Source organism: Somniosus microcephalus, chromosome 1, assembly GCF_052327205.1.
Source record: "Somniosus microcephalus isolate GS21.2 chromosome 1, FLI_Smic_1.0, whole genome shotgun sequence".
In the NCBI taxonomy this organism is placed as follows: Eukaryota; Metazoa; Chordata; class Chondrichthyes; order Squaliformes; family Somniosidae; genus Somniosus; species Somniosus microcephalus.
In genome coordinates this window covers 86316748-86339422 of record NC_140987.1, presented here as the reverse complement: position 1 = coordinate 86339422, position 22675 = coordinate 86316748, and the positions used below count along the sequence as shown (strand labels likewise).

At 44.2% G+C, this 22675-nt stretch overlaps 1 protein-coding gene across 5 annotated transcripts in view; it reads right to left on the bottom strand.

Moving 5' to 3' along the window:
- Positions 1 to 22675, bottom strand: part of mtap (methylthioadenosine phosphorylase) — a 293107-nt gene that overhangs the window by 4677 nt on the left and 265755 nt on the right. For 4 of the 5 annotated variants that reach the window (XM_085984024.1, XM_085984008.1, XM_085984011.1 and 1 more), the window contains exon 7: positions 17823 to 17945. The exons of the other annotated variant lie outside the window; for it this stretch is intronic. In XM_085984024.1, the coding sequence (XP_085840150.1) occupies positions 17823 to 17945 (123 nt within the window). The remainder of the gene's footprint in view (positions 1 to 17822; positions 17946 to 22675) is intronic. 5 annotated transcript variants of the gene reach the window in all.

The window sequence follows — 22675 nt, the reverse complement described above, 5'->3', positions numbered from 1 at the left end:
TTTCAAAAGGCTTTCGATAAGGTCCTGCATAAGAGATTAGCGTGTAAAGTTAAGGCACATGGGATTGGGGGCAAGGTATTGACTTGGATAGAGAACTGGTTGGCAGACAGAAAGCAAAGAGTTGGAATAAACGGGTCTTTTTCCGAGTGGCAGGCAGTGTACCGCAGGGATCGGTCCTTGGACCCCAGCTATTCACAATATATATTAATGATCTGGACGAGGGAACTAGATGTAATATCTCCAAATTTGCAGACGACACAAAGCTGGGTGGGCGTGTGTGCTGTGAGGAGGATGCCGAGAAACTCCAGTATGATTTGGACAGGTTGGGTGATTGGGCAGAAGCATGGCAGATGCAATATAACATGGATAAATGCGAGGTTATCCACTTTAGTGTCAAAAACAAGAAGGCAGATTATTATCTGAATGGCAATAGTTTGGGAGAAGGGGAAGTGCAACGAGACCTGGGCGTCCTTGTGCACCAGTCGCTGAAGGTAAGCATGCAGGTGCAGCAGGCGGTTAAGAAGGCAAATGGTATGTTGGCCTTCGTAGCGAGAGGGTATGAGTACAGGAACAAGGATGTCTTGCTGCAGTTGTACAGGGCCTTGGTGAGACCACATCTTGAGTATTGTGTGCAGTTTTGGTCGCCTTATCTGAGGAAAGATGTTCTTGCCATGGAAGGAGTGCAGCGAAGATTCACCAGGCTGTTACCTGGGATGGCAGGAATGACGTATGAGGAGAGATTGGGTCGATTGGGCTTGTACTCGCTGGAGTTTAGAAGAATGAGGGGGGATCTCATTGAAACTTATAAAATTCTAACAGGACTAGACAGACTAGATGCAGGAAGGATGTTCCTGATGGTTGTGGAGTCCAGAACCAGGGGTCACAGTCTAAAGGTAAGGGGTAAGCCATTTAGGACAGAGATGAGGAGGAATTTCTTCACCCAGAGAGTGGTGAACCTGTGGAATTCTCGACCACAGAAGGCAGTAGAGGCCAATTCGTTAAATATATTCAAGAAGGAGTTGGATATATTTCTTAAGGCTAAAGGGATCAAGAGATATGGGGAGAAGGCAGGGACAGGGTACTGAATTTGGATGATCAGCCATGATCGCATTGAATGGCGGAGCAGGCTCGAGGGGCCGAATGGCATACTCCTGCTCCTATCTTCTATGTTTCTCCTCTTAATTCGAATATCTGGTCATTAATTTTCAGCACTAAATTTCCACTTTCCTACGTCATTTGCATTGTTTAATTTAAATCACCAGATAATTTATTTGTTTCCCACATTACAACAGTGACTCCACTTCAAAAGTACTTCATTGTCTTTAAAGTGCTTTGAGACGTCCGGTGGTCCTGAAAGGCACTATATAAATGCAAGTCTGTCTTTTTTTATTGCCAAAAAAAAGATTCTGAACTAAAACCAGTAGCTCCTTTCCTGTGTTTACCCAATAGATAGATCATTATGCACGCTGGCAATAGCTGGATATACAAAAGATGCTGTGAATCATTGTTTGCTAAAAATCAATAGTTCCGCTTTAATAGAAGAACCGATACGGAAGTCCCAGAAAATTATTGCAACTGTCACCACTTCTGGCGTTACGTGGCACAGGGAATTAAAGCTTATTTCTTATCTGTGCGAAACTGTGAAAGCAGTGATAAAACAGTAAATGTTACAAATACACAACCCGTCCATCAGCATCTGAAAAGAGAAAAGATGGGTTCATGTTTCAGGTCTGACAAGGGGTCTATACCCAAAATGTTAACCGTTTCTCTTTTTCAGGCACTGAAAGACATTTTTCTAGCGTTTTCAGTTCTTTCTTTTCTTTTTCTTTCTTACTGTTAAGCCAGTGAGCTGCATTGTGAATAAGTGCATAACCTATATTAGTGACAAGATGTGTGTAATTAAAGATTAATAATAGAATATATATAATTCAGCAGTTCAATCATTTAACATGCAAGCAAAAAATGTGCTGACTTTCTGATTCCCCTTCAGTGCTCCAGATGCTGTGCATTGTCATATAAACGTAATGCACAACATATACAGCAATGGCCTACTCCTGCTCCTATCTTCTATGTTTCTCATGCATCACCATCTGTATGGGTAGAATTGAGAAATACTAAGGGGAAAAAAACGTTAGTGGGAGTGGTTTATAGACCTCCAAACAGTAAGGCGGAGGTTGGGGATGGCATTCAAAGAGAAATTAAAGAAGCGTGCAATAAGGGCACAGCAGTCATCATGGGCGACTTTAATCTACATATAGATTGGGCCAACCAAATGAGTAACAATACTATGGAGGAGGAATTCCTGGAGTGTTTACGGGATTGTTTCCTGGACCAATATGTCGAGGAACCAACCAGAGATCAGGCCATCTTGGACTGGGTATTATATAACGAGAAAGGATTAATTAGCAATCTTGTTGTAAGTGGCCCCTTGGGTCGGAGTGATCATAATATGATCGAATTCTTCATTAAGATGGAGAATGAAGTAGTTGACTCGGAGACTAGGGTCCTCAATTTAAATAAAGGAAACTATGATGGTCTGAGGAGCGAGTTGGGTAGGATTGATTGGGGAATGGCACTCAAAGGGTTGACGGTGGATAGGCAATGGCAAACATTCAAAGACCGAATGGATGAACTACAGAATTTGTTCATCCCAGTTTGGCATAAAAATAAAACAAAAAAGGTGACCCAACCGTGGCTAACAAGGGAAATTAGGGATAGCATAAGGTCCAAGGAGAGGGCATATAAATTGGCCAGAAAAAGCAATAATCCTGAGGATTGGGAGCAGTTTAGGATTCAATAAAGGAGGACAAAGGGATTAATTAAGAAAGGGAAAATAGAATATGAGAGTAAGCTTGCAGAGAACATAAAAACTGACTGTTAAAGCTTTTATAGATATGTGAAGAGAAAAAGATTGGTGAAGTCAAGTGAAGGTCCCTTGCAGTCAGAATCAGGGGAATTTATAATGGGGAACAAAGAAATGGCTGACCAACTAAATACACATTTTGGTTCTGTCTTCACAAAGGAGGACACAAATAACCTCCCAGAGATGCCGGGGAACATAGGGTCTGATGAAAGGGTGGAACTGAAAGAAATCAGTATTTGTAGGGAAATGGTGTTAGGAAAATTGAGGGGACTGAAGGCCGATAAATCCCCAGGGCTTGATAATCTACATCCCAGGGTACTTAAGGAAGTGGCCCTAGAAATAGTAGATGCATTGCTGGTCATCTTCCAGAACTCAATAGACTCTGGAACGGTGCCCATGGATTGGCGGGTAGCTAATGTTACCCCACTATTCAAAAAAGGTGGTAGAGAAAAGGCGGGGAATTATAGACCGGTAAGCTTGACATCGGTAGTGGGGAAAATGCTAGAGTCCATTATAAAAGATGTAATAGCAGAGCACTTGGAAAGCAGTGACTGGATCGGACAAAGTCAACATGGATTTACAAAAGGTAAATCATGCTTGACTAATCTACTGGAATTTTTTGAGGATGTAACTGGTAAAATAGATAAGGGAGAACCAGTGGATGTGGTGTATTTGGACTTTCAGAAGGCTTTCGATAAGGTCCCGCATAAGAGATTAGCGTGCAAAATTAAGGCACATAGGATTGGGGGCAAGGTATTGACTTGGATAGAGAACTGGTTGGCGGACAGAAAGCAAAGAGTTGGAATAAACGGGTCGTTTTCCGAGTGGTAGGCAGTGACTAGTGGAGTACCGCAAGGATCGGTTCTAGGACCCCAGCTGTTCACAATATATATTAATGATCTGGACGAGGGAATTGGATGTAATATCTCCAAATTTGCAGACGACACAAAGCTGGGGGGGAGGGTATGCTGTGAGGAGGATGTCGTGAAACTCCAGCACGATTTGGACAGGTTGGGTGATTGGGCAGAAACATGGCAAATGCACTATAATGTGGATAAATGTGACATTATCCACTTTGGTGGCAAAAACAGGAAGGCAGATTATTATTTGAATGGCAATAGATTGGGAGAAGGGGAAGTGCAAAGAGCCTGGGGTGTTCTTGTACACCAGTCGCTGAAGGTAAGCGTGCAGGTGCAGCAGGCGGTTAAGAAGGCAAATGGTATGTTGGCCTTCGTAGCAAGAGGGTTCGAGTACAAGAACAAGGATGTCTTGCTGCAGTTGTACAGGGCCTTGGTGAGACCACACCTTGAGTATTGTGTGCAGTTTTGGTCGCCTTACCTGAGGAAGGACGTTCTTGCCATGGAAGGAGTGCAGCGAAGATTCACCAGGCTGATACCTGGGATGGCAGGAATGACGTATGAGGAGAGATAGTGTCGATTGGGCTTATACTCACTGGAGTTTAGAAGATTGAGAGGGGATCTCATCGAAACCTATAAAATTCTGTCAGGCCTGGACAGACTAGATACAGGAAGGATGTTTCTGATGCCCGGTGGAGTCCAGAACCAGGGGTCATAGTCTAAGGATAAGGGGTAAGCCATTTAGGACTGAAATGAGGAGGAATTTCTTCACCCAGAGAGTGGTGAACCTGTGGAATTCTCTGCCACAGAGGGCGGTGGAGGCCAGTTCATTAAGTATATTCAAGAAAGAGTTGGATATATTTCTTAAGGCTAAAGGGATCAAGGGATATGGGGAGAAGGCAGGGACCGGGTACTGAATTTGGATGATCAGCCATGATCTCATTGAATGGCGGATCAGGCGCGAAGGGCCGAATGGCCTACTCCTGCTCCTATCTTCTATGTATCTATGTCTTCCCATGCCATACATATAATAAGAAATTTTAAAAAACTGATAGATTTCATTTGTGTGAAAATGGCTTACTTATTGCTCTATATATTGTGATCTAACTGCAGTCATAATATGTCAAGAAATGAAAGATCTTTCCCTGCCCCCCCAGCCAAAATGTTCTCCCTCTCTTTTCCTGATGTTACTGACTCATGCTGGGTAATGGCTCCACGGGTACCAGAAATCCTCTGACACCTCACCCATGGACCCATTCTCATTGTGAGCCTCGACAGTCTGCATCAGGAGACAAAACGACTGATTGCCCACATTCATTCTAATACTTTATACATGTAATTAAATAACCGTGTTGATCCCACAAAGAGATAGCGATACAAAATGCAAGAAAATTGAAGATATCATGATCCGTTATAAGACAAAAATGAGAACTGCTCAGGGTTGTAGTCCCGCCTCCATCGAGTTGTGGCCAACCCACATGATTTTCACTTGATTGACCTTGTTGAGCCCGCCCAGCGGGCTCAGCAGGCCAATTAAGGGCCACCCTGCAACAGGTGACGTCACAGATTGACATTTCATCTGTCAAGAGATTTTGACAGATGAAATATCAGCGTTTGAAAGCTGTTTGAAGCTATCAAACACTGACAGGCTGTACTCTAAGTTAATTCCTTCCTCTCAGGATGATTTAGAGATCCCTCCAGAACAGAAAGCTGCTGATTTTGACAGATCGCAGCCATTCTGCTTTCTGTGCTGGTGAGATGAGGGACTCCCGAGACCTGAAGGAAAGAAGGCTGTAAAGGTAAGTACATGTAAGTAAAACTTTTTAAAACACTTTACACACACCAAACACACTTACCTCTGCACTCATGCACCCATCACTCACCTGAACACCGGATATCTCGACCCCTCCAAGCCATGATTGCATTGAATGGCGGAGCAGGCTCGAGGGGCCGAATGGCCTACTCGTGCTCCTATCTTCTGTGTTCCTATGCCTCCAATCCCGCCTCCACGGCTCAATGAAAATCCTGCCCAAAGTATTTGTTTAATTTCTCTGCCATTTCCTTATTCCCCATTATAATTTCTCATGTCTCAGCCTGTAAGGGACCCACATTTACTTTTGCTAATCTTTTCCTTTTTACATACCTATAGAAGCTTTTACAGTTCTGTTTATATGTCTCTCTCTAGTTTACTCTCATATTCTATTTTCCCATTATCAATTTCTTGGTCCCCCTTTGCTGAATTCTAAAATCCCCCCAATCCTCAGGCTTACTGCTCTTTTTGGCAACATTATAAGCCTCTTCCTTTGAACTAATATTATCTTTAACTTCTCGTTAGCCACGGTTGGTCCACTTTTCCTGTGGGGTTTTTGTGCCTTAAAGGAATGTATATTTGTTGTAAATGATGTATTAATTATTTAAATGCTAGCCATTGCTTGTCTACCATCATACCTTTTAATGTAGTTTTCCAATCTACCTTAGCCAACTCGCCCCTCATACCTACGTAGTTTGCTTTGTTTAGATTTAAGACCCTAGTTTTGAATTTAACTAAATCACTTTCAAACTCAATATAAAATTCTTTTAATATTATGGTTACTCTTCCCTAAGGGCCCCTTTACTACACGACCATGTGTGCGGGAAGTGTGTCCAGCTGCAGCTACTGACAGACCGCATTGCGGCACTGGAGCTGCGGATGGATTCATTTTGGAGCATTCGCGATGCTGAGGACGTCGTGAACATCACAGTTAGCGGGTTGGTCACACCGCAGGTAAAGGGTGTACAGGCAGGAAGGGAATGGGTGACCAGCAGGCAGAGTAAGAGGCGCAGGCAGGTGGTGCAGGAATCCCCTGTGGCCATCCCCCTCTCAAACAGATATACCACTTTGAATACTGTTGGGGGGGATGACTCATCAGGGGAAGGCAGCAGCAGCCAACTTCCTGGCACCATGGGTGGCTCTGCTGCACAGGACGGGAGGAAAAAGAGTGGAAGAGCTATAGTGACAGGGGACTCAATTGTAAGGGGAATAGATAGGCGTTTTTGCAGCCGCAATCGAGACTCCAGGATGGTGTGTTGCCTCCCTGGTGCAAGGGTCAAGGACGTCTCGGAGCGGCTGCAGAACATTTTGGAGGGGGAGGGCGAACAGCCAGTTGTCATGGTGCACATAAGCACCAACGATATAGGTAAAAAACGGGATGAGGTCCTAAAAGCAGAATATAGGGAGTTTGGAGGTAAATTTAAAAATAGGACCTCAAAGGTAGTAATCTCAGGATTGCGACCAGTGCCACGTGCTAGTCAGAGTAGAAATAGGAGGATATTTCAAATGAATACATGGCTAGAGGAATGGTGCAAGGAGGAGGGATTCAAATTCCTTGGACATTGGAACCGGTTCTGGGAGAGGTGGGACCAGTACAAACGGGACGGTTTGCACCTGGGCAGGGCCGGGACCGATGTCCTAGGGGGAGTGTTTGCTGGTGCTGTGGGGGAGGGTTTAAACTAAAGTGGCAGGGGCTTGGGAACCTGAGCAGGGAGACAGAGGAAAGGGAAACAAGGAAAAAAGCAAAAGACAGGAAGGAGAAAAACAAAATTAGAAGGCAAAGAACTCAATGGTTTAAATCAAACATGGTCACAGTAAAAAATAATTCATATAGGTCTGAGAGCGTTAAAAAAACAAGCCTGAAGGCTATGTGTCTTAATGCAAGGAGCATTTGAAACAAGGTGGATGAATTAGTTGCGCAAATAGAGGTAAACGAATATGATTTGATTGGGATTACAGAAACATGGCTCCAGGGTGGCCAAGGCTGGGAACTCAACATCCAGGGGTATTCAATATTTAGGAAGGATAGGCAAAAAAGGGAGGTGGGGTAGCATTGCTGGTTAAAGAGGGGATTAACACAATTGAAAGGAAGGATATTAACTCTGATGATGCAGAATCTGTATGGGTAGAACTGAGAAATATCAAGGGACAGAAAACGTTAGTAGGAGTGGTATATAGACCTCCAAACAGTAATATGGAGGTTGGGGATGGCATTAAAAGGGAAATTAGAGAAGCATGCAGTAAGGGCACAGCAGTCATCATGGGTGACTTTAATTTACATATAGATTGGGCTAACCAAATTAGTAAAAATACTGTGGAAGAGGAATTCCTAGAATGTTTACGGGATGGTTTTCTGGAACAATATGTCGAGGAACCAACCAGAGATCGGGCCATCTTAGACTGGGTATTATGTAATGAGCGAGGATTAATTAGCAATCTTGTTGTACGAGGCCCCTTGGGTCAGAGCGATCATAATATGATAGAATTCTTCATTAGGATGGAGAGTGAAGTAGTTGACTCGGAGACTAGGGTAGTGAATTTAAATAAAGGAAACTACGATGGTATGAGGCGCAAATTGGGTAGGATTGATTGGGGAATGTCACTCAAAGGGTTGATGGTGGATAGGCAATGACAAACATTCAAAGACCGCATGGATGAACTACAGAAGTTGTTCATCCCAGTTTGGGATAAGAATAAAACAAAAAGGGTGACTCAACCGTGGCTAACAAGGGAAATTAGGGATAGCATAAGATCCAAGGAGAGGGCATATAAATTGGCCAGAAAAAGCGGTAACCCTGAGGATTGGGAGCAGTTCAGGATTCAACAAAGGAGGACAAAGGGATTAATTAAGAAGGGGAAAATAGAATTATGAAAGTAAGCTTGCAGGGAACATAAAAACTGACTGTAAGAGCTTTTATAGATATGTGAAGAGAAAAAGATTAGTGAAATCAAGTGTAGGTCCCTTGCAGTCAGAAGCAGGGGAAGTTATAATGGGGAACAAAGAAATGGCAGACCAATTAAATGCATATTTTGGTTTTGTCTTCACAAAGGAGGACACAAATAACCTCCCAAAGATGTCGGGGAACATAGGGTCTGATGAGAGGGAGGAACTGAAAGAAATCAGTATTTGTAGGGAAATGGTGTTAGGGAAATTGATGGGATTGAAGGCCGATAAATCCCCAGGGCCTGATAATCTACATCCTAGGGTATTAAGGATCTGGCCCTAGAAATAGTAGATGCATTGCTGATCATCTTCCAAAATTCGCCGGAATCTGGAACTGTACCCATGGATTGGAGGGTAGCTAATGTTACCCCACTATTCAAAAAGGGTGGTAGAGAGAAAGCGGGGAATTACAGACCGGCAAGCCTGACATTGGTAGTGGGGAAAATGCTAGAGTCCATTATAAAGGATGTAATAGCTGAGCACTTGGAAAACAGTGACAGGGTCGGACAAAGTCAACATGGATTTGGAAAAGGTAAATTGTGCTTGACTAATCTACTGGAATTTTTTGAGGATGTAACTGGGAAAATAGATAAGGGAGAACCAGTAGATGTGGTGTATTTGGACTTTCAAAAGGCTTTCGATAAGGTCCCGCATAAGAGATTAGCGTGTAAAGTTAAGGCACATGGGATTGGGGGCAAGGTATTGACTTGGATAGAGAACTGGTTGGCGGACAGAAAGCTGAGAGTAGGAATTAACGGGTCTTTTTCCGAGTGGCAGGCAGTTACTAGTGGGGTACCGCAGGGATCGGTCCTTGGACCCCAGCTATTCACAATATACATTAATGATCTAGATAAGGGAACTAGATGTAATATCTCCAAATTTGCAGACGACACAAAGCTGGGTGGGCGTGTGTGCTGCGAGGAGGATACCGAGAAACTCCAGGATGATTTAGGCAGGTTGGGTGATTGGGCAGAAGCATGGCAGATGCAATATAACGTGGGTAAGTGCGAGATTATCCACTTTGGTGTCAAAAACAGAAAGGCAGACTATTATCTGAATGGCAATAGATTGGGAGAAGGGGAAGTGCAACGAGACCTGGGTGTCCTTGTGCACCAGTCGCTGAAGGTAAGCATGCAGGTGCAGCAGGCGGTGAAGAAGGCAAATGGTATGTTGGCCTTCATAGCGAAAGGGTTTGAGTACAGGAGTAAGAATGTCCTGCTGCAGTTGTACAGGGCCTTGGTGAGACCACACCTTGAGTACTGTGTGCAGTTTTGGTCGCCTTATCTGAGGAAGGATGTTCTTGCCATGGAAGGAGTTCAGCGAAGATTCACAAGGCTGATCCCTGGGATGGCAGGAATGACGTATGAGGAGAGATTGGGTCGATTGGGCTTATACTTGCTGCAGTTTAGAAGAATGAGAGGGGATCTCATCGAAACTTATAAAATTCTGGCAGGTCTGGACAAACTAGATGCAGGTAGAATGTTCCTGATGGTCGGAGAGTCCAGAACCAGGGGTCATAGTCTAAGGATAAGGGGTAAGCCATTTAGGACAGAGATGAGGAAGAATTTCTTCATCCAGAGAGTGGTGAACCTGTGGAATTCTCTACCACAGAAGGCGGTTGAGGCCAAGTCTTTAAATATATTCAAGAAGGAGTTAGATATATTTCTTAGAGCTAAAGGTATCAAGGGATATGGGGAGAAGGCAGGTACGGGGTACTGAGTTTGGATGATCAGCCATGATCTCATCGAATGGCGGAGCAGGCTCAAGGGGCCGAATGGCCTACTCCTGCTCCTATCTTCTGTGGACTATGGACTAATCCTTTCTCATTGCACAATAATAGATCTAAAATAGCCTGTTCTTTAGTTGATTCCTCAACATACTGATCTGGAAAACTATCTTGCATACATTCCATGTATTCGTCCTCCACACTATTACTGCAAATTTGGTTTGCCCAGTCTATATGTAGAATAAAGTCCCCCATGATTACTGTATTACCCTTGTTACATGCGCCTCTAATTTCCTGATTTATACTCTGCCCTACATTACAACTACTGTTTGGGGGCCTATAAACAACTCCCACCAATGTTTTCTGCCCTTGCTCTTTCTTAGCGCCACGCAAACTGATTCTACTTCTTGATTTTCAGAGCTTAGATTCTTTCTCTCTGCTGTCTTTATCCCATCCTTTATTATCAGGGCTACCCCTCCTCCTTTTCAATTTTGCCCATCTCTTCTAAAAGTTAAGTATCCTGGAATATTTAATTCCCAACCTTGGTCACTTTGCAACCACGTCTCCGTAATGGCTAGTAGATCAAAGCTATTAATTTCTACCTCCGCTATTAATTCATCTATTTTGTTGCGAATGCTTCGCGCATTCAGATATAGTGCTTTTAGTTTTGACTTTTTTCTATTTTTCCCTGATGTCACCTTAGTCATTAATGCCCTATTACCTTTGTTACTCTCTCTGTCCCTTCCTGCCCCACTACTTATTTTTACCCAAAACTCTGCTCTGCTCTAGAGCCTTGACATTTCTCTTGCTGCTTTTAAATTTACTCTTTCCTGAAGCTTCCCAACCTCCCCTTCATTAGTTTAAAGGCCTGTCTACTGCCCTAGTTATTCGATTTGTCAGGACGATCCCATACAGAGCCCATCCCAACAGAACAGCTCCCTCTTTCCCCAGTACTGGTGCCAGTGCCCCATGAAGCAACGTCCCTGCCTCCCATGAAAGTCTCCTCCCTCTGCTAACTGTATGGGTCCTGTACAAAATCAGTTTTGGCAGTCACAAATTAAGTTCTAGTGCATGAGTTGATGGCACAGAATTGCCCATAATTTGAAACTAAATTCATAATCTCATTCAGAAAGACAATAAAGATGCTTGGTGTGGAAAACAGAAAACGTCATAGTGGTGCAGTACAAATTTGTCTACACCTTTCACCTTCAGCATCTAGTGAAGGCTTCACCCTCCTAAAATTTCCCTGCAACTCGTAGGGTTGTATAAGTAGCCATTGTTGTTCAATAAATTAGCTTTCCGTTGGAATGAATCTGGTTTTCATCTCATTTATATCCTGTTGATGTAGTTTAGAACTCCATCACACAGTTCCTGCTCTTCCAAGAATGACAGGTACAATGGCCCAGAAATTCGGATCTCCACGGGTGAGTACGCATGGGGTACTCACCCGTAGGCCCAATGGAAGTGCCGGTTTACTGCATGCACTGCGCATGCGTGGGAAACCGGCACTTCCGTTCCCCTGAAAGGGGTTCAGAGTTCGAACGTGTGCGCCGGAGGGGCTGCGCGTGCGCATCGAACTTAGTTTTTTTTTGCAGGTTTCTCCGGGAGGGTAAGTCTGCAGAATTTACACATTTAAAAAGCAGGCGTAAGGCCTGCTTTTTACAAGGTAAGTGGTGAATTAATTAAGATTAAAACATTTTTTCCACAGGTTTATAATTTTTAAATACTTTGATGTAAGAAAAAGGAGACTTACCATCAAGTAACTTTAAAGTAAGCTTTAAGTAACTTATAAACACACTATATACACAAGAGAGGTCTTTACCATGCCTCTGGTAGAAGCCTCTTACAATACTGAACAGACCAGTATTTATACCAGTCCAACAGGAAGTGACATATGACAGGAAGTGAGGTATGTACACAGTTCATAGTTCATAGTTCATAGTTCACAGGAAGTGATGACATAACTTCCCGGATGTTATCATTTTTATCACATTCTTCCCTCCTGCAGGATTAGGAGGCTGTGGTCTACCTTTTGGTCCGCAGCCGCCGAACAAGGAAGAGTCGCACCCGTTTGGATTCCCGTCGTAGAGGGTCGCTGGTCCGCTTACATGCGGTTGGCCATTGGTCAGAGTCTGTGTGGCCTGGATTGCCCTGTGAAGGGTCGGGGAGATCATGGCTTCGAGTACGAGCCCCAATAGGTTCAAAGTCGGACTGCCTCTGTTCAGAGGGAGGTGCAGAGCTGGTCTGTGGCGGATCAGTACTTTCATGCGCGGTACTGGGAGGGTCGCAACCTTGAGCACGGGGTTCTACCGGCACCAAGCTAGTTGGTGTCCGATCAGGATCCTGGAGAGGGGTACCCGATAGGTCCCAAGAGTTTCCTGGTGAAATGCCATCACCCGATGTCCCACTAGGTCCTGGTGGGCAGGGAGCCAGATCCCGTAATGATACGGTAGATTCTCGGCCGTCGGAATATCGTATGTTTGCATAGGTGGGGTTGGCATCGGTTAGTTCGACCTCGTCTACAAGAGGGTCATTTTTAGACGTCCGAACGTATCTTCGGAGTAATACAGGTCCAGGAGTAGTTAGCCATGACGGGAGTGATGTCCCATGAGATGAGCGACGCTGGAATCCAAAGAACCGCTCATGAGGTGTAGTATTTGTGGCTGTAGAAAGCAGGGACCGTATAGAGTGCAATGCATCCGGAAGCACTGTTTCCCATTGCTGGTCTGGTAGGCCCCGAGATCTTAAAGCGAGACGTACGGAATTCCAGATGATACCGTTATACCTCTCTACCTGCCCATTTCCGATGGGATGGTATGGTGTTGTTTTGCTTGTAGCAATTCCCCGTTCTGAGAGGTAGTCCTTGAGTTCCCTTGACATAAAGGATGGACCCCGATCTGAGTGAATATAAGCCGGCATGCCACAGAGAGAAAATACCTGCTCAAGGCAGCAGATCTGTTCAGAGGGAGGTGACGAAATTGGTACAGCCGTCCATTAGCCTCAAAGGCTGTGTACTGCTTATCTGAGACCTTCAAGGGTAACTGATGATAGGCACTTTTTAAATCGTAAGTTGAGAACACTTTGTATTTGGCCAGTTTATTAACCATATCATCAATGCGTGGCAATGGGTAGGCGTCCAAGTCGGTATATTGATTGATGGTTTGCGAATAATCGATGCATAGTCGCTGTTTGTGAGGCTTTAGAGGGTTCTTGACAATGACGACTTGAGCCCGCCAGGGCGACGAACATGGTTCAATGATATCCTCTGCTAGAAGTCGAGAGATTTCAGCCGCAATAAAAGATTGGTCTTCCTGATTAAAGCGCCGCGATTTCGTTATTATCGGTTGGCATTGAGGCGGAATACTGGCAAATAATGAGGGTTCATCAAGTGAAGCTGCTGATAATGCACAAAATGGTAATTTAGATGGTATATTAGAAACAGTAAGTCCGGGTTTGGATCCACCAAACTCAATGGTGAGTTTCTTATGCTGTTTTTGGAAGTCCAGCCCTAAGAGGAGATCACTACATAAGTCTTTGAGCACCGAAAGTCGGGTGGAGGGATACATACGACCATGAAGTGTCATATCAACAACACAAAAGCCGGAGATTCTGGTATTAAGTGATGACTGGGCCATCGCAATTGCCTGGTCCGATGGGAAGACATGTAGTTTCAATTTCGCAACAATCTGTTCCTTAATGAAACTATCAGTACTTCCTGAGTCAATTAAGGCATCTAAGGTATGCCCTTTAATTGAAATTTTTGTGGCTGCCTGAGACAGGTTCTGTGGGCAAGCAGCTGTAATTGGTGTCGTTGCACAGAGAGTGGCTAAAACTCTCGGTGTGCTTCTTCGGGAGAGAGCTCGAGAGGAAGCTTGATAGGTCCTAGCTGGAGCATCTTGATAGGCCCTAATTGGGGCAGTTCGGTAGGCCTTAGCTGGATTGGCCCTCGTAGAGGCCCTTGATAGGCAAACTTTAGCAAAGTGTCCTTTTTTCCCGCAATAACTGCAGATTGCATTGCGAGCAGGGCAGGTTTTCCTAGGGTGAAAAGCATCTCCACAAAAGAAGCATTCCTTCCTAGATTGCCAAGAGGCTGCTAAAGTGGGGTCGTCCTCCTCTTCTTCATCAGAATTATCAGAATTAGATTCCCCCATGATAGGGTTCACCTGAGACCGCTTGAATTGTCTGGTTGCAGCTACAGCAGCAGATCGAGATCTGGGCAGCTGATAGAGGTCTGCATTTCTCTTTGCCAAATCCAGTGAACAAGCTAGGTCAAAAGCTTTTTGTAGCTCAAGTGTTTTACTTTCTAGTAGACGCTGGCGTATAAATGGAGAGGCAATCCCGCAGATGAAAGCATCACGAATCATTTCTTGGCGGTACAGCTCAGCTGAGGCTGCCTGAAAGTTACAATCTACGCTGAGCCTGCGAAGTTCTTGCAGGAATTCATCAATTGATTCCCCTGGCCCTTGTCGGGCTGTGGCCAGTAGATGTCTAGCATAGACCTCATTTGGGGTCTTCGCATACAGTTTCTTAAGTGCCCGAATCACCTCTTCGTAACTATCCCAGTCATTAACATATTCGAACACTTTTGGGGTCACATAATTGACAAGTATCTTCAATTTAGCAGGAGCATCCGCTTTACATTCATCCAGAAAATTCTCAAAAGTACGATACCAATGCTTCCATACCCTGCCAGCTGCTGGTGTATTCGGGTCCAAGTCCAGACGAATAGGTCTAAGGATTTTCTCCATGATGGGTGGTTCCCTGGATCCTTAACTTCCGAGTTTGTCTGAAGGTCTAGTATTTGTCAGTGTAAATACTAAGTTACTTAAATTGATGTAAGAAAAAGGAGACTTACCATCAAGTAACTTTAAAGTAAGCTTTAAGTAACTTATAAACACACTATATACACAAGAGAGGTCTTTACCATGCCTCTGGTAGAAGCCTCTTACAATACTGAACAGACCAGTATTTATACCAGTCCAACAGGAAGTGACATATGACAGGAAGTGAGGTATGTACACAGTTCATAGTTCATAGTTCACAGGAAGTGATGACATAACTTCCCGGATGTTATCATTTTTATCACATACTTTAAAGAAAGGTAAGTTTATTTTTAGCCCCGTTAGAAAATAAAATTATTTTTTTCAAAAATGTAAATTATTGTTTAAAAGTTATTTCATGTAATTTATAGTTTATTTTAAAAATGTGATTTAAAAAAAAATTTATTTGAAGATTTAGTGATGTTTTGGGGCCGTCGTATTTATAAGTTTTGACAGCTCTTCCTGTCAAACTTATGAATGGAGCATTCCCTGCTCCGATTGGCTCTCCAAGGCCTACGTGATCCCAGGGGACGCATCAAACTAACTACGCCCCTGGGATACTCAAGCACTGCGCGCCGGCAGCTGGACCAGGCCCCGGATCGGAATTTCACGGGGGCCCACAGCTCAACGGCCGGCGCGCAAGGTAAGTGCAGGTCGGGGGCTTACACCCGCGGGAAGCCCCCGACCCAAATTTCTGGGCCAATACGTTTTGGGAAGATTTCCTCCATGTGCTATGTGTAACAAAATAGTAAACATGTTCTTGAAAAAAGTATTTTGATTTCACTATATGTGGCACAAAGAGGAAATCTTCCCCAATTTTGGAGCTGAGTTGAGTGAGCCTTTCTTTGGCATATGTTATACCCGATTTGGGAATGCTAAGTGCCTGTACTTGGTGAAAAAGTGCTCATAAAGAAGCGTTCAAAAAGCACAAAGAAAAATTACATATACATGTTAACTTTTATTTTGAGGGCAACAAGTGTGTAAATGGTTAAAGTCTGAGGATACGTAAAACTATTTACTAAACAAAAACAATTAGGAGTCACCTTCATTCCTTTCAAATTATAAGAATGTTTCTGGACTGCTTAATCTTGTTGGGTATGCCCATCCACTATAATTTTAAAAGCTGATTAACAAGAATGACAGCTTTTCAATCTGTTTATAAAATGGGCCTGTAGCTTTTCAATCTGTTTATAAAATGGGCCTGTGGCAGATGGAGCCAGGCAATAGCCACCCATTGAAGAAAACAGATGTATTGACATTTTAGGCACTCGGTACTTTCCAATGTGTAGGCGAGCCTTTACTGATGGACTTTCCCTACAATTAGTGTGTGTGTACAAGAGCCCAAAGCACTCTGTTGAAAGTATTTCTAGTTCTTTTCCTACAGGACAAAAGGAAATGCCAGAGGGGAATTCAGGACACTTAAGTAAGTTCTTAACTGTGGGATTAATTTCTCTTAATTTTTACACTAGGGACAGCCCCACGGTTTTTAGTTTTTAAACTGTGAATACTGCAAATCTAAAATGAAAGCCAAAAATGCTAAAAATAATTTTCCAACTTTGGATTTCTGGTGGGGTGCCTCACCAGTCAAGAGTGCATACGGAAATTCTAACCCTAACCCTAACCCTAAATGCCCGTGATTTTCCGACCATTTAAAATAATGGTTGGAAAATTGTGACCTGTGTGCCTGAATTTCTGATACGCGGTTGGATTATGGCACAGGACTCGAATCCACGGGGGCAATTTTGCCAGCCCTGGGCAGGCAGAATCTGGGGCGGGTACCCATCCCACCCCACCTCCGTGCCATCTTCCCAGGAGGCGGGTACCCGACCCGCGCCGGGTCCCGTCTCCTCGAGGCGGGAAGGGGATTAGTGCCAATTAACTGCCTTTTAACAGGTAGTTAACAGGCAGTTTTTCGGCTAATCCCCATTTTGAGCCCTGAAGTGTGGGCTTCCCGACAGCTCCGAACCTCGCCAGGGTCAGCGAGGCGGGCCGTCAGTCTGCGGGGGTTGGAGGGGCCGAGATGTGCAGGTGAGTGATGGGTGCATGTGTGCAGAGGTAAGTGTGTGAGGTGTGTGTAAAGTGTTTTAATAAGTTTTACTTACCTTTACTTCTTCCTGCAGGCTTCCTCCCTTCAGGTCTCGGGAGTCCCTCAGCTCACCGGCACAGGAAGCAGAATGGCCGCTGATCTGTTAAAAGCTGCAGCCTTCTGCTTTCTGGTCAGGAAGGCTTTCTAATTGAGTCTTGAGTAAAGACTCAACTTAGAAGACAGATCGTCAGTGTTTGACAGCTTCACAGAGCCGTCAAACACTGACATTTCATCTGTCAAAAGCTCTTGACAGATGAAACGTCACTCGCTGACATCACCTGTAACCGGCTTTCCCTTAATCGGCCTGCTAAGCTCGCTGGGCGGGCTTAACAAGGTCAATCAAGGGAATATAGCGTGGGTTGGCTACAAGTCGATGGAGACGGAACTAAAACCCGACAAGTGGGAGTCCCGCCTCAAAAAGCTCCCCATTGACAAAATCCAGTCCCACAACTTTCTGAACTAGAGCAACAATGTTACCAACTGAGACAATTTGACAATTATAGTAAAGGGAAATATCTGCACAGTTATTGCCATCTCTTCGACACTCTTTCACTTGGAGTCTGTTTCATGCTTCAAAAAAGGCCAGGGTTTGTGGCCACTTGCCTTACAGCCAAGGATTGGGGTTCACACGCAGCCACATTACAAAGACAAGGTGCTTTGTGCATTTGCATTGTGATCTATCAAATTGCTGTTAGGTTGTATTTTCAATAACTTACTCTCAAATTCTTGATGCTCTCAGACCAATCCATGCATGCAATCTGTGGAACTGCAGTGAGAATTATAGTCAAAGCCTTGTTTGCATTCTCCTTCATTATTTTGAGGACCTTTTCCACAGTGACCTGTAGTTTAAATGAGGAAAGAAAAAATCAGTTTTATTTACAGGTAACAATTTACTGACTCCATGGTGGAGGAGTTCCTCTCTGCATTGAGACAAAATTGTAAACTCGTTCTTTGTAAAAGCAGTTCATCATTTCTACATGTAATGTCCAAAGGAAACTGCTCCCACTCTCTTCCCCCACATTTCTTCCCTTGGACATACATGGTCCTTAATAATGCAACAATCCTCAATGATGGTGGAGCCCAGCACGTAAGTGCAAAAGACAAAGCTGGAGCGTTTGCAACCATCTTCAGCCAGAAGTGCCGAGTGGATGATCGATCTCTGCCTCCACCTGAGGTCCCCACCATCACAGAAGCCAGTCTTCAGCCAATTCGATTCGCTCCACGTGATATCAAGAAACAGCTGAGCGCACTGGATACAGCAAAGGCTATGGGCCCCAACAACATCCCGGCTGTCGTGCTGAAGACTTGTGCTCCAGAACTAGCCGCACCTCTAGCCAAGCTGTTCCAGTACAGCTACAACACTGGCATCTACCCAACAATGTGGAAAACTGCCCAGGTATGTCCTGTCCACAAAAAAACTGGACAAATCCAATCCGACCAATTACCACTCCATCAGTCTGCTCTCAATCATCAGCAAAATGATTGAAGGTGTCGTCGACAGTGCTATCAAGCAGCACTTACTCACCAATAACCTGCACACTGATGCTCAGTTTGGGTTCCGCCAGGACCACTCTGCACAGACCTCATTACAGCCTTGGTCCAAACATGGACAAAGGAGCTGAATTCCAGAGGTGAGGTGAGAGTGACTGCCCTCAACATCAAGGCAGCATTTGACCGAGTGTGGCATCAAGGAGCCCTAGTAAAATTGAAGTCAATGGGAATCAGGGGAAAAACTCTCCACTGGCTGGAGTCATACCTAGCACAAAGGAAGATGGTTGTGGTGGTTGGAGGTCAATCATCACAGCCCCAGGACATCACTGCAGGAGTTCCTCAGGGCAGTGTCCTAGGCCCAACCATCTTCAGCTGCTTCATCAATGACCTCCCCTCCATCATAAGGTCAGAAATGGGGATGTTCGCTGATGACTGCGCAGTGTTCAGTTCCATTCGCAACTCCTCAGATAATGAAGCAGTCCATGCTCGCATGCAGCAAAACCTGGACGACATTCAGGCTTGGGCTGATAGGAGGCAAGTAACACTCGCGCCACACAAGTGCCAAGCAATGACTATCTCCAACAAGAAAGCGTCTAACCACCGCCCTTGATATTTAACGGTATTACCATCGCTGAATCCCCCACCATCAACATCCTGGGGGGGTCACCATTGATCAGAAACTTAACTGGGACAACCACATAAATACTGTGGCTACAAGAGCAGGTCAGAGGATGGGTACTCTGTGGCGAGTGTCTCACCTTCTGACTCCCCAAAGCCTTTCCACCATCTACAAGGCACAAGTCAGGAGTGTGATGGAATACTCTCCATTTGCCTGGATGAGTCCAGCTCCAACAACACTCAAGAAGCTCGCCACCATCCAGGACAAAGCAGCCTGCTTGATTGGCACCCCATCCACCACCTTAAACAGTCACTCCCTCCACCACCGGTGCACCGTGACTGCAGTGTGTACCATCTACAAGATGCACTGCAGCAACTCGCCAAGGCTTCGACAGCACCTTCGAAACCCACGACCTCTACCACCTAGAAGGACAAGGGCAGCAGGCGCATGGGAACACCATCACCTCCAAGTTCCCCTCCAAGTCACACACCATCCTGACTTGGAAATATATCACAGTTCCTTCATCGTCACTGGGTCAAAATCCTGGAACTCCCTCCCTAACAGCACTGTGGGAGTACCTTCACCACACGGACTGCAGCGGTTCAAGAAGGCAGCTCACCACCACCTTCTCAAGGGCAGTTAGGGATGGGCAATAAATGCTGGCCTTGCCAGTGACGCCCACATCCCAGGAACAAATTAAAAAAAAACCTCAGTAAAAGACATACTGTTTGCGTATTGTAATTGACTGAGATACATATACTGTTACAGATATTTCTATCAACAATACTGACATCATAACACTTGAACAAACCAGATTTATTTGGAGTCACGCTGTTTCAGGTTTGACAATGTGAAGGATGCTCCACTCATTAGCACTTTGCTTTGATGATAGTGTAATCATTGATACCTGGTACCAAACGTAGGCTTTCCAGCTGAGTTGTATGCCTGGTAGAATATTAGGGATTAGCTTGACTTAGTTGATAGCACTTTCACCTCGGAGTCAGAAGGGCAAGAGTTCAAACCGCATTTGAGGACTTGAGCACATAATCTATTCGAATACTTCAGTGCAGTGCTGTTGGGACTGCTGCAGTGCTGCTGGGAGTGCTGCAGTGCTGCTGGGAGTGCTGCAGTGCTGCTGGGAGTGCTGCAGTGCTGCAATGTCAGGCATGTTTGGTCTTTCAAATGAGATGTTCAAGTAAGGCCCCGTGTTCTGGTGATTCAGGTAGAATCAGGAAAATCCCAAGGCATTATTTGAAGAGGAACAGGGTGTGCTCCCAGTGTCCCAGCCAACATTGCTCTCTCAATCAATCCTACCAAAACAGATTAAATGGTCATTCATATTGATTTGCCGTATGTGGGCCATTGCTGTCCGGAAATTATTGTTACATATGTCTACCTAACAGTAGTGACTGAACTTCAAAATAATTAATTAATTGATTATGAAGTGTCGGGACATCCTGAGGTTGTGATAAGGTGCTATATAAATGCCAGTTTTTTCTAACATTTAAAGGAATGATTTGGATTACATAATTCATTCTCACTGCTTCTGTAACCATTACCCATACTTTTGATTAAAGGCCTTCCTTGCAAGCCTCCCAAACGCCATCCTACAATAACTCCAACTCGTTCTAAACTCTGCCACTGCATCCTGTCCCACACTAAGCCCCACTCACCCGTGAATCCCATTCTTGCCAACCTCCACTGGTTCCCTGTCCTCTGGTACTTTGATGGCCTCTGCAATCTTTTTCAGGCTCATGTCCCAGCTCAGACCCTCTGTTCTCCTGACTCTGGCCTGCTGGGTGCCCCTTCTCTCTCTACTCAACCACTGGTGGCAAAGACTTCAGTCATCACTTTCTCCCTATACTCCTTCACCTTAGAAAGGGCTAGTAAATGGACGGAATATATTTGTTACACTTAAAAAAAACTAATCCAATCATTTTTTTGATTAAATGGATGTAGATATTAAGATAAACATTTCAGTTAAAAAAATTCAAATTGGCATGAAAGGTTTGAAGGTTTTATTTGGGAAAAAAAGGCTTGACTAATGCAACTGTGCCTTTGTCACTTATGAAGTAAAATATATCACACAGTGAACTATATTATTACCCTGTACTCATGTGCACTGTGCTCAAAATTCAAAGTAACCAATTTCTCTATAAATGAGCTAAAGTTTTCATTGAAAAGTATATACCCAATTTAGAAAGCCGATTTTATTCAAATTATCATAAAAACGATATATAGCATAGACTTTGACTATAAAAGCTTTTGATAGACAACCAAATTAGCCATGGGTACCCCAAGCAGCTGCAAACAAATTTCTACCCTTCCCTAATATAAGGAAACCTCACTCTTGATTGAGAGCTGTAGAAGTTAATGACCAATAGCTTATACAAATGGCACTCGTTGCCATGGTGTTTTGCAATAGTGTTAGAATACCTGGTGCTTAGTGCCATTTACATATAGACATATGATAAGAACAGCTGGTCCACTGTGCCTATCCCATCCCAGCATAATGTAATGTAATTTCTTCATGCTATCAGCTCCATGACCCCCTCAATGCAACCAAGCAATCTCCTAGGAGCGGCAGAAAAAACCCAAACTTCGGCCAATGTACTGTAGTAGGAAAAAAATCTCTACAGGATGAATCAATCTTGTTTACTGTCTTTCCACAAAGGCTGGGTTGCTGCATGCTACTAGTACCACTTCTGGTAGTGACAGGATTTTCAAACCATGTGGAATATTTGTACCAGTCACAGTGATGTAAGAGTACAGGTAAAAGAGCGAGCAGTACAATGGAAAAATACGCACATGTGCTTACTTAATCAGCCGGAGGTTAGTGACGAGAATTCGACTTCCTCTGTTGCTCCAAGTTATTATCCTGTATAATACTTTACGGTTCATACTTGACTTATTGAAACCACAAAACATAGTGGAGCTACGTACAAAATGTATTTTGTATGGCAAACGTCCAGATGTTTATTTAATACATCCTTTTTTTATATATCAAATTAAGTTTTAAAGGAAGTTTGTCTGGAATGTGTTTATCTTTTGACTTTTTCAAAAAGAATTGCTATTATTAATTTCTGGGGAGGTAAAGAAAGCATCCAGCTATGGAAAGGGTCGATATGGTTAATGTTTCCATTTCAAATTTTGCCAAGAGAACTAATGAAACAAGAATAAAATAAATTTAATAAGATAATCTGGATGGAAAATAGAATACAAGGGCCTAGAAATTTGTTGCTTTAATGGTGGCAGTTGAGGCCGGTTTTCTAGAAAAAAAAATGGCTGCCGCTTCTGCTACTTTCGGCGCGGAATGCGGTGGCTGCCATATTGGGCAGGGCAGCAGTGCTGCCGCTGCCTGCGCTCACCCCAAGTATTTTAGTTACCAGCAGTGTGACGTCAATCGGCATGCAACACCGAACTGACACACACTCATCCATTCTGGACCTCGCTGCTCTT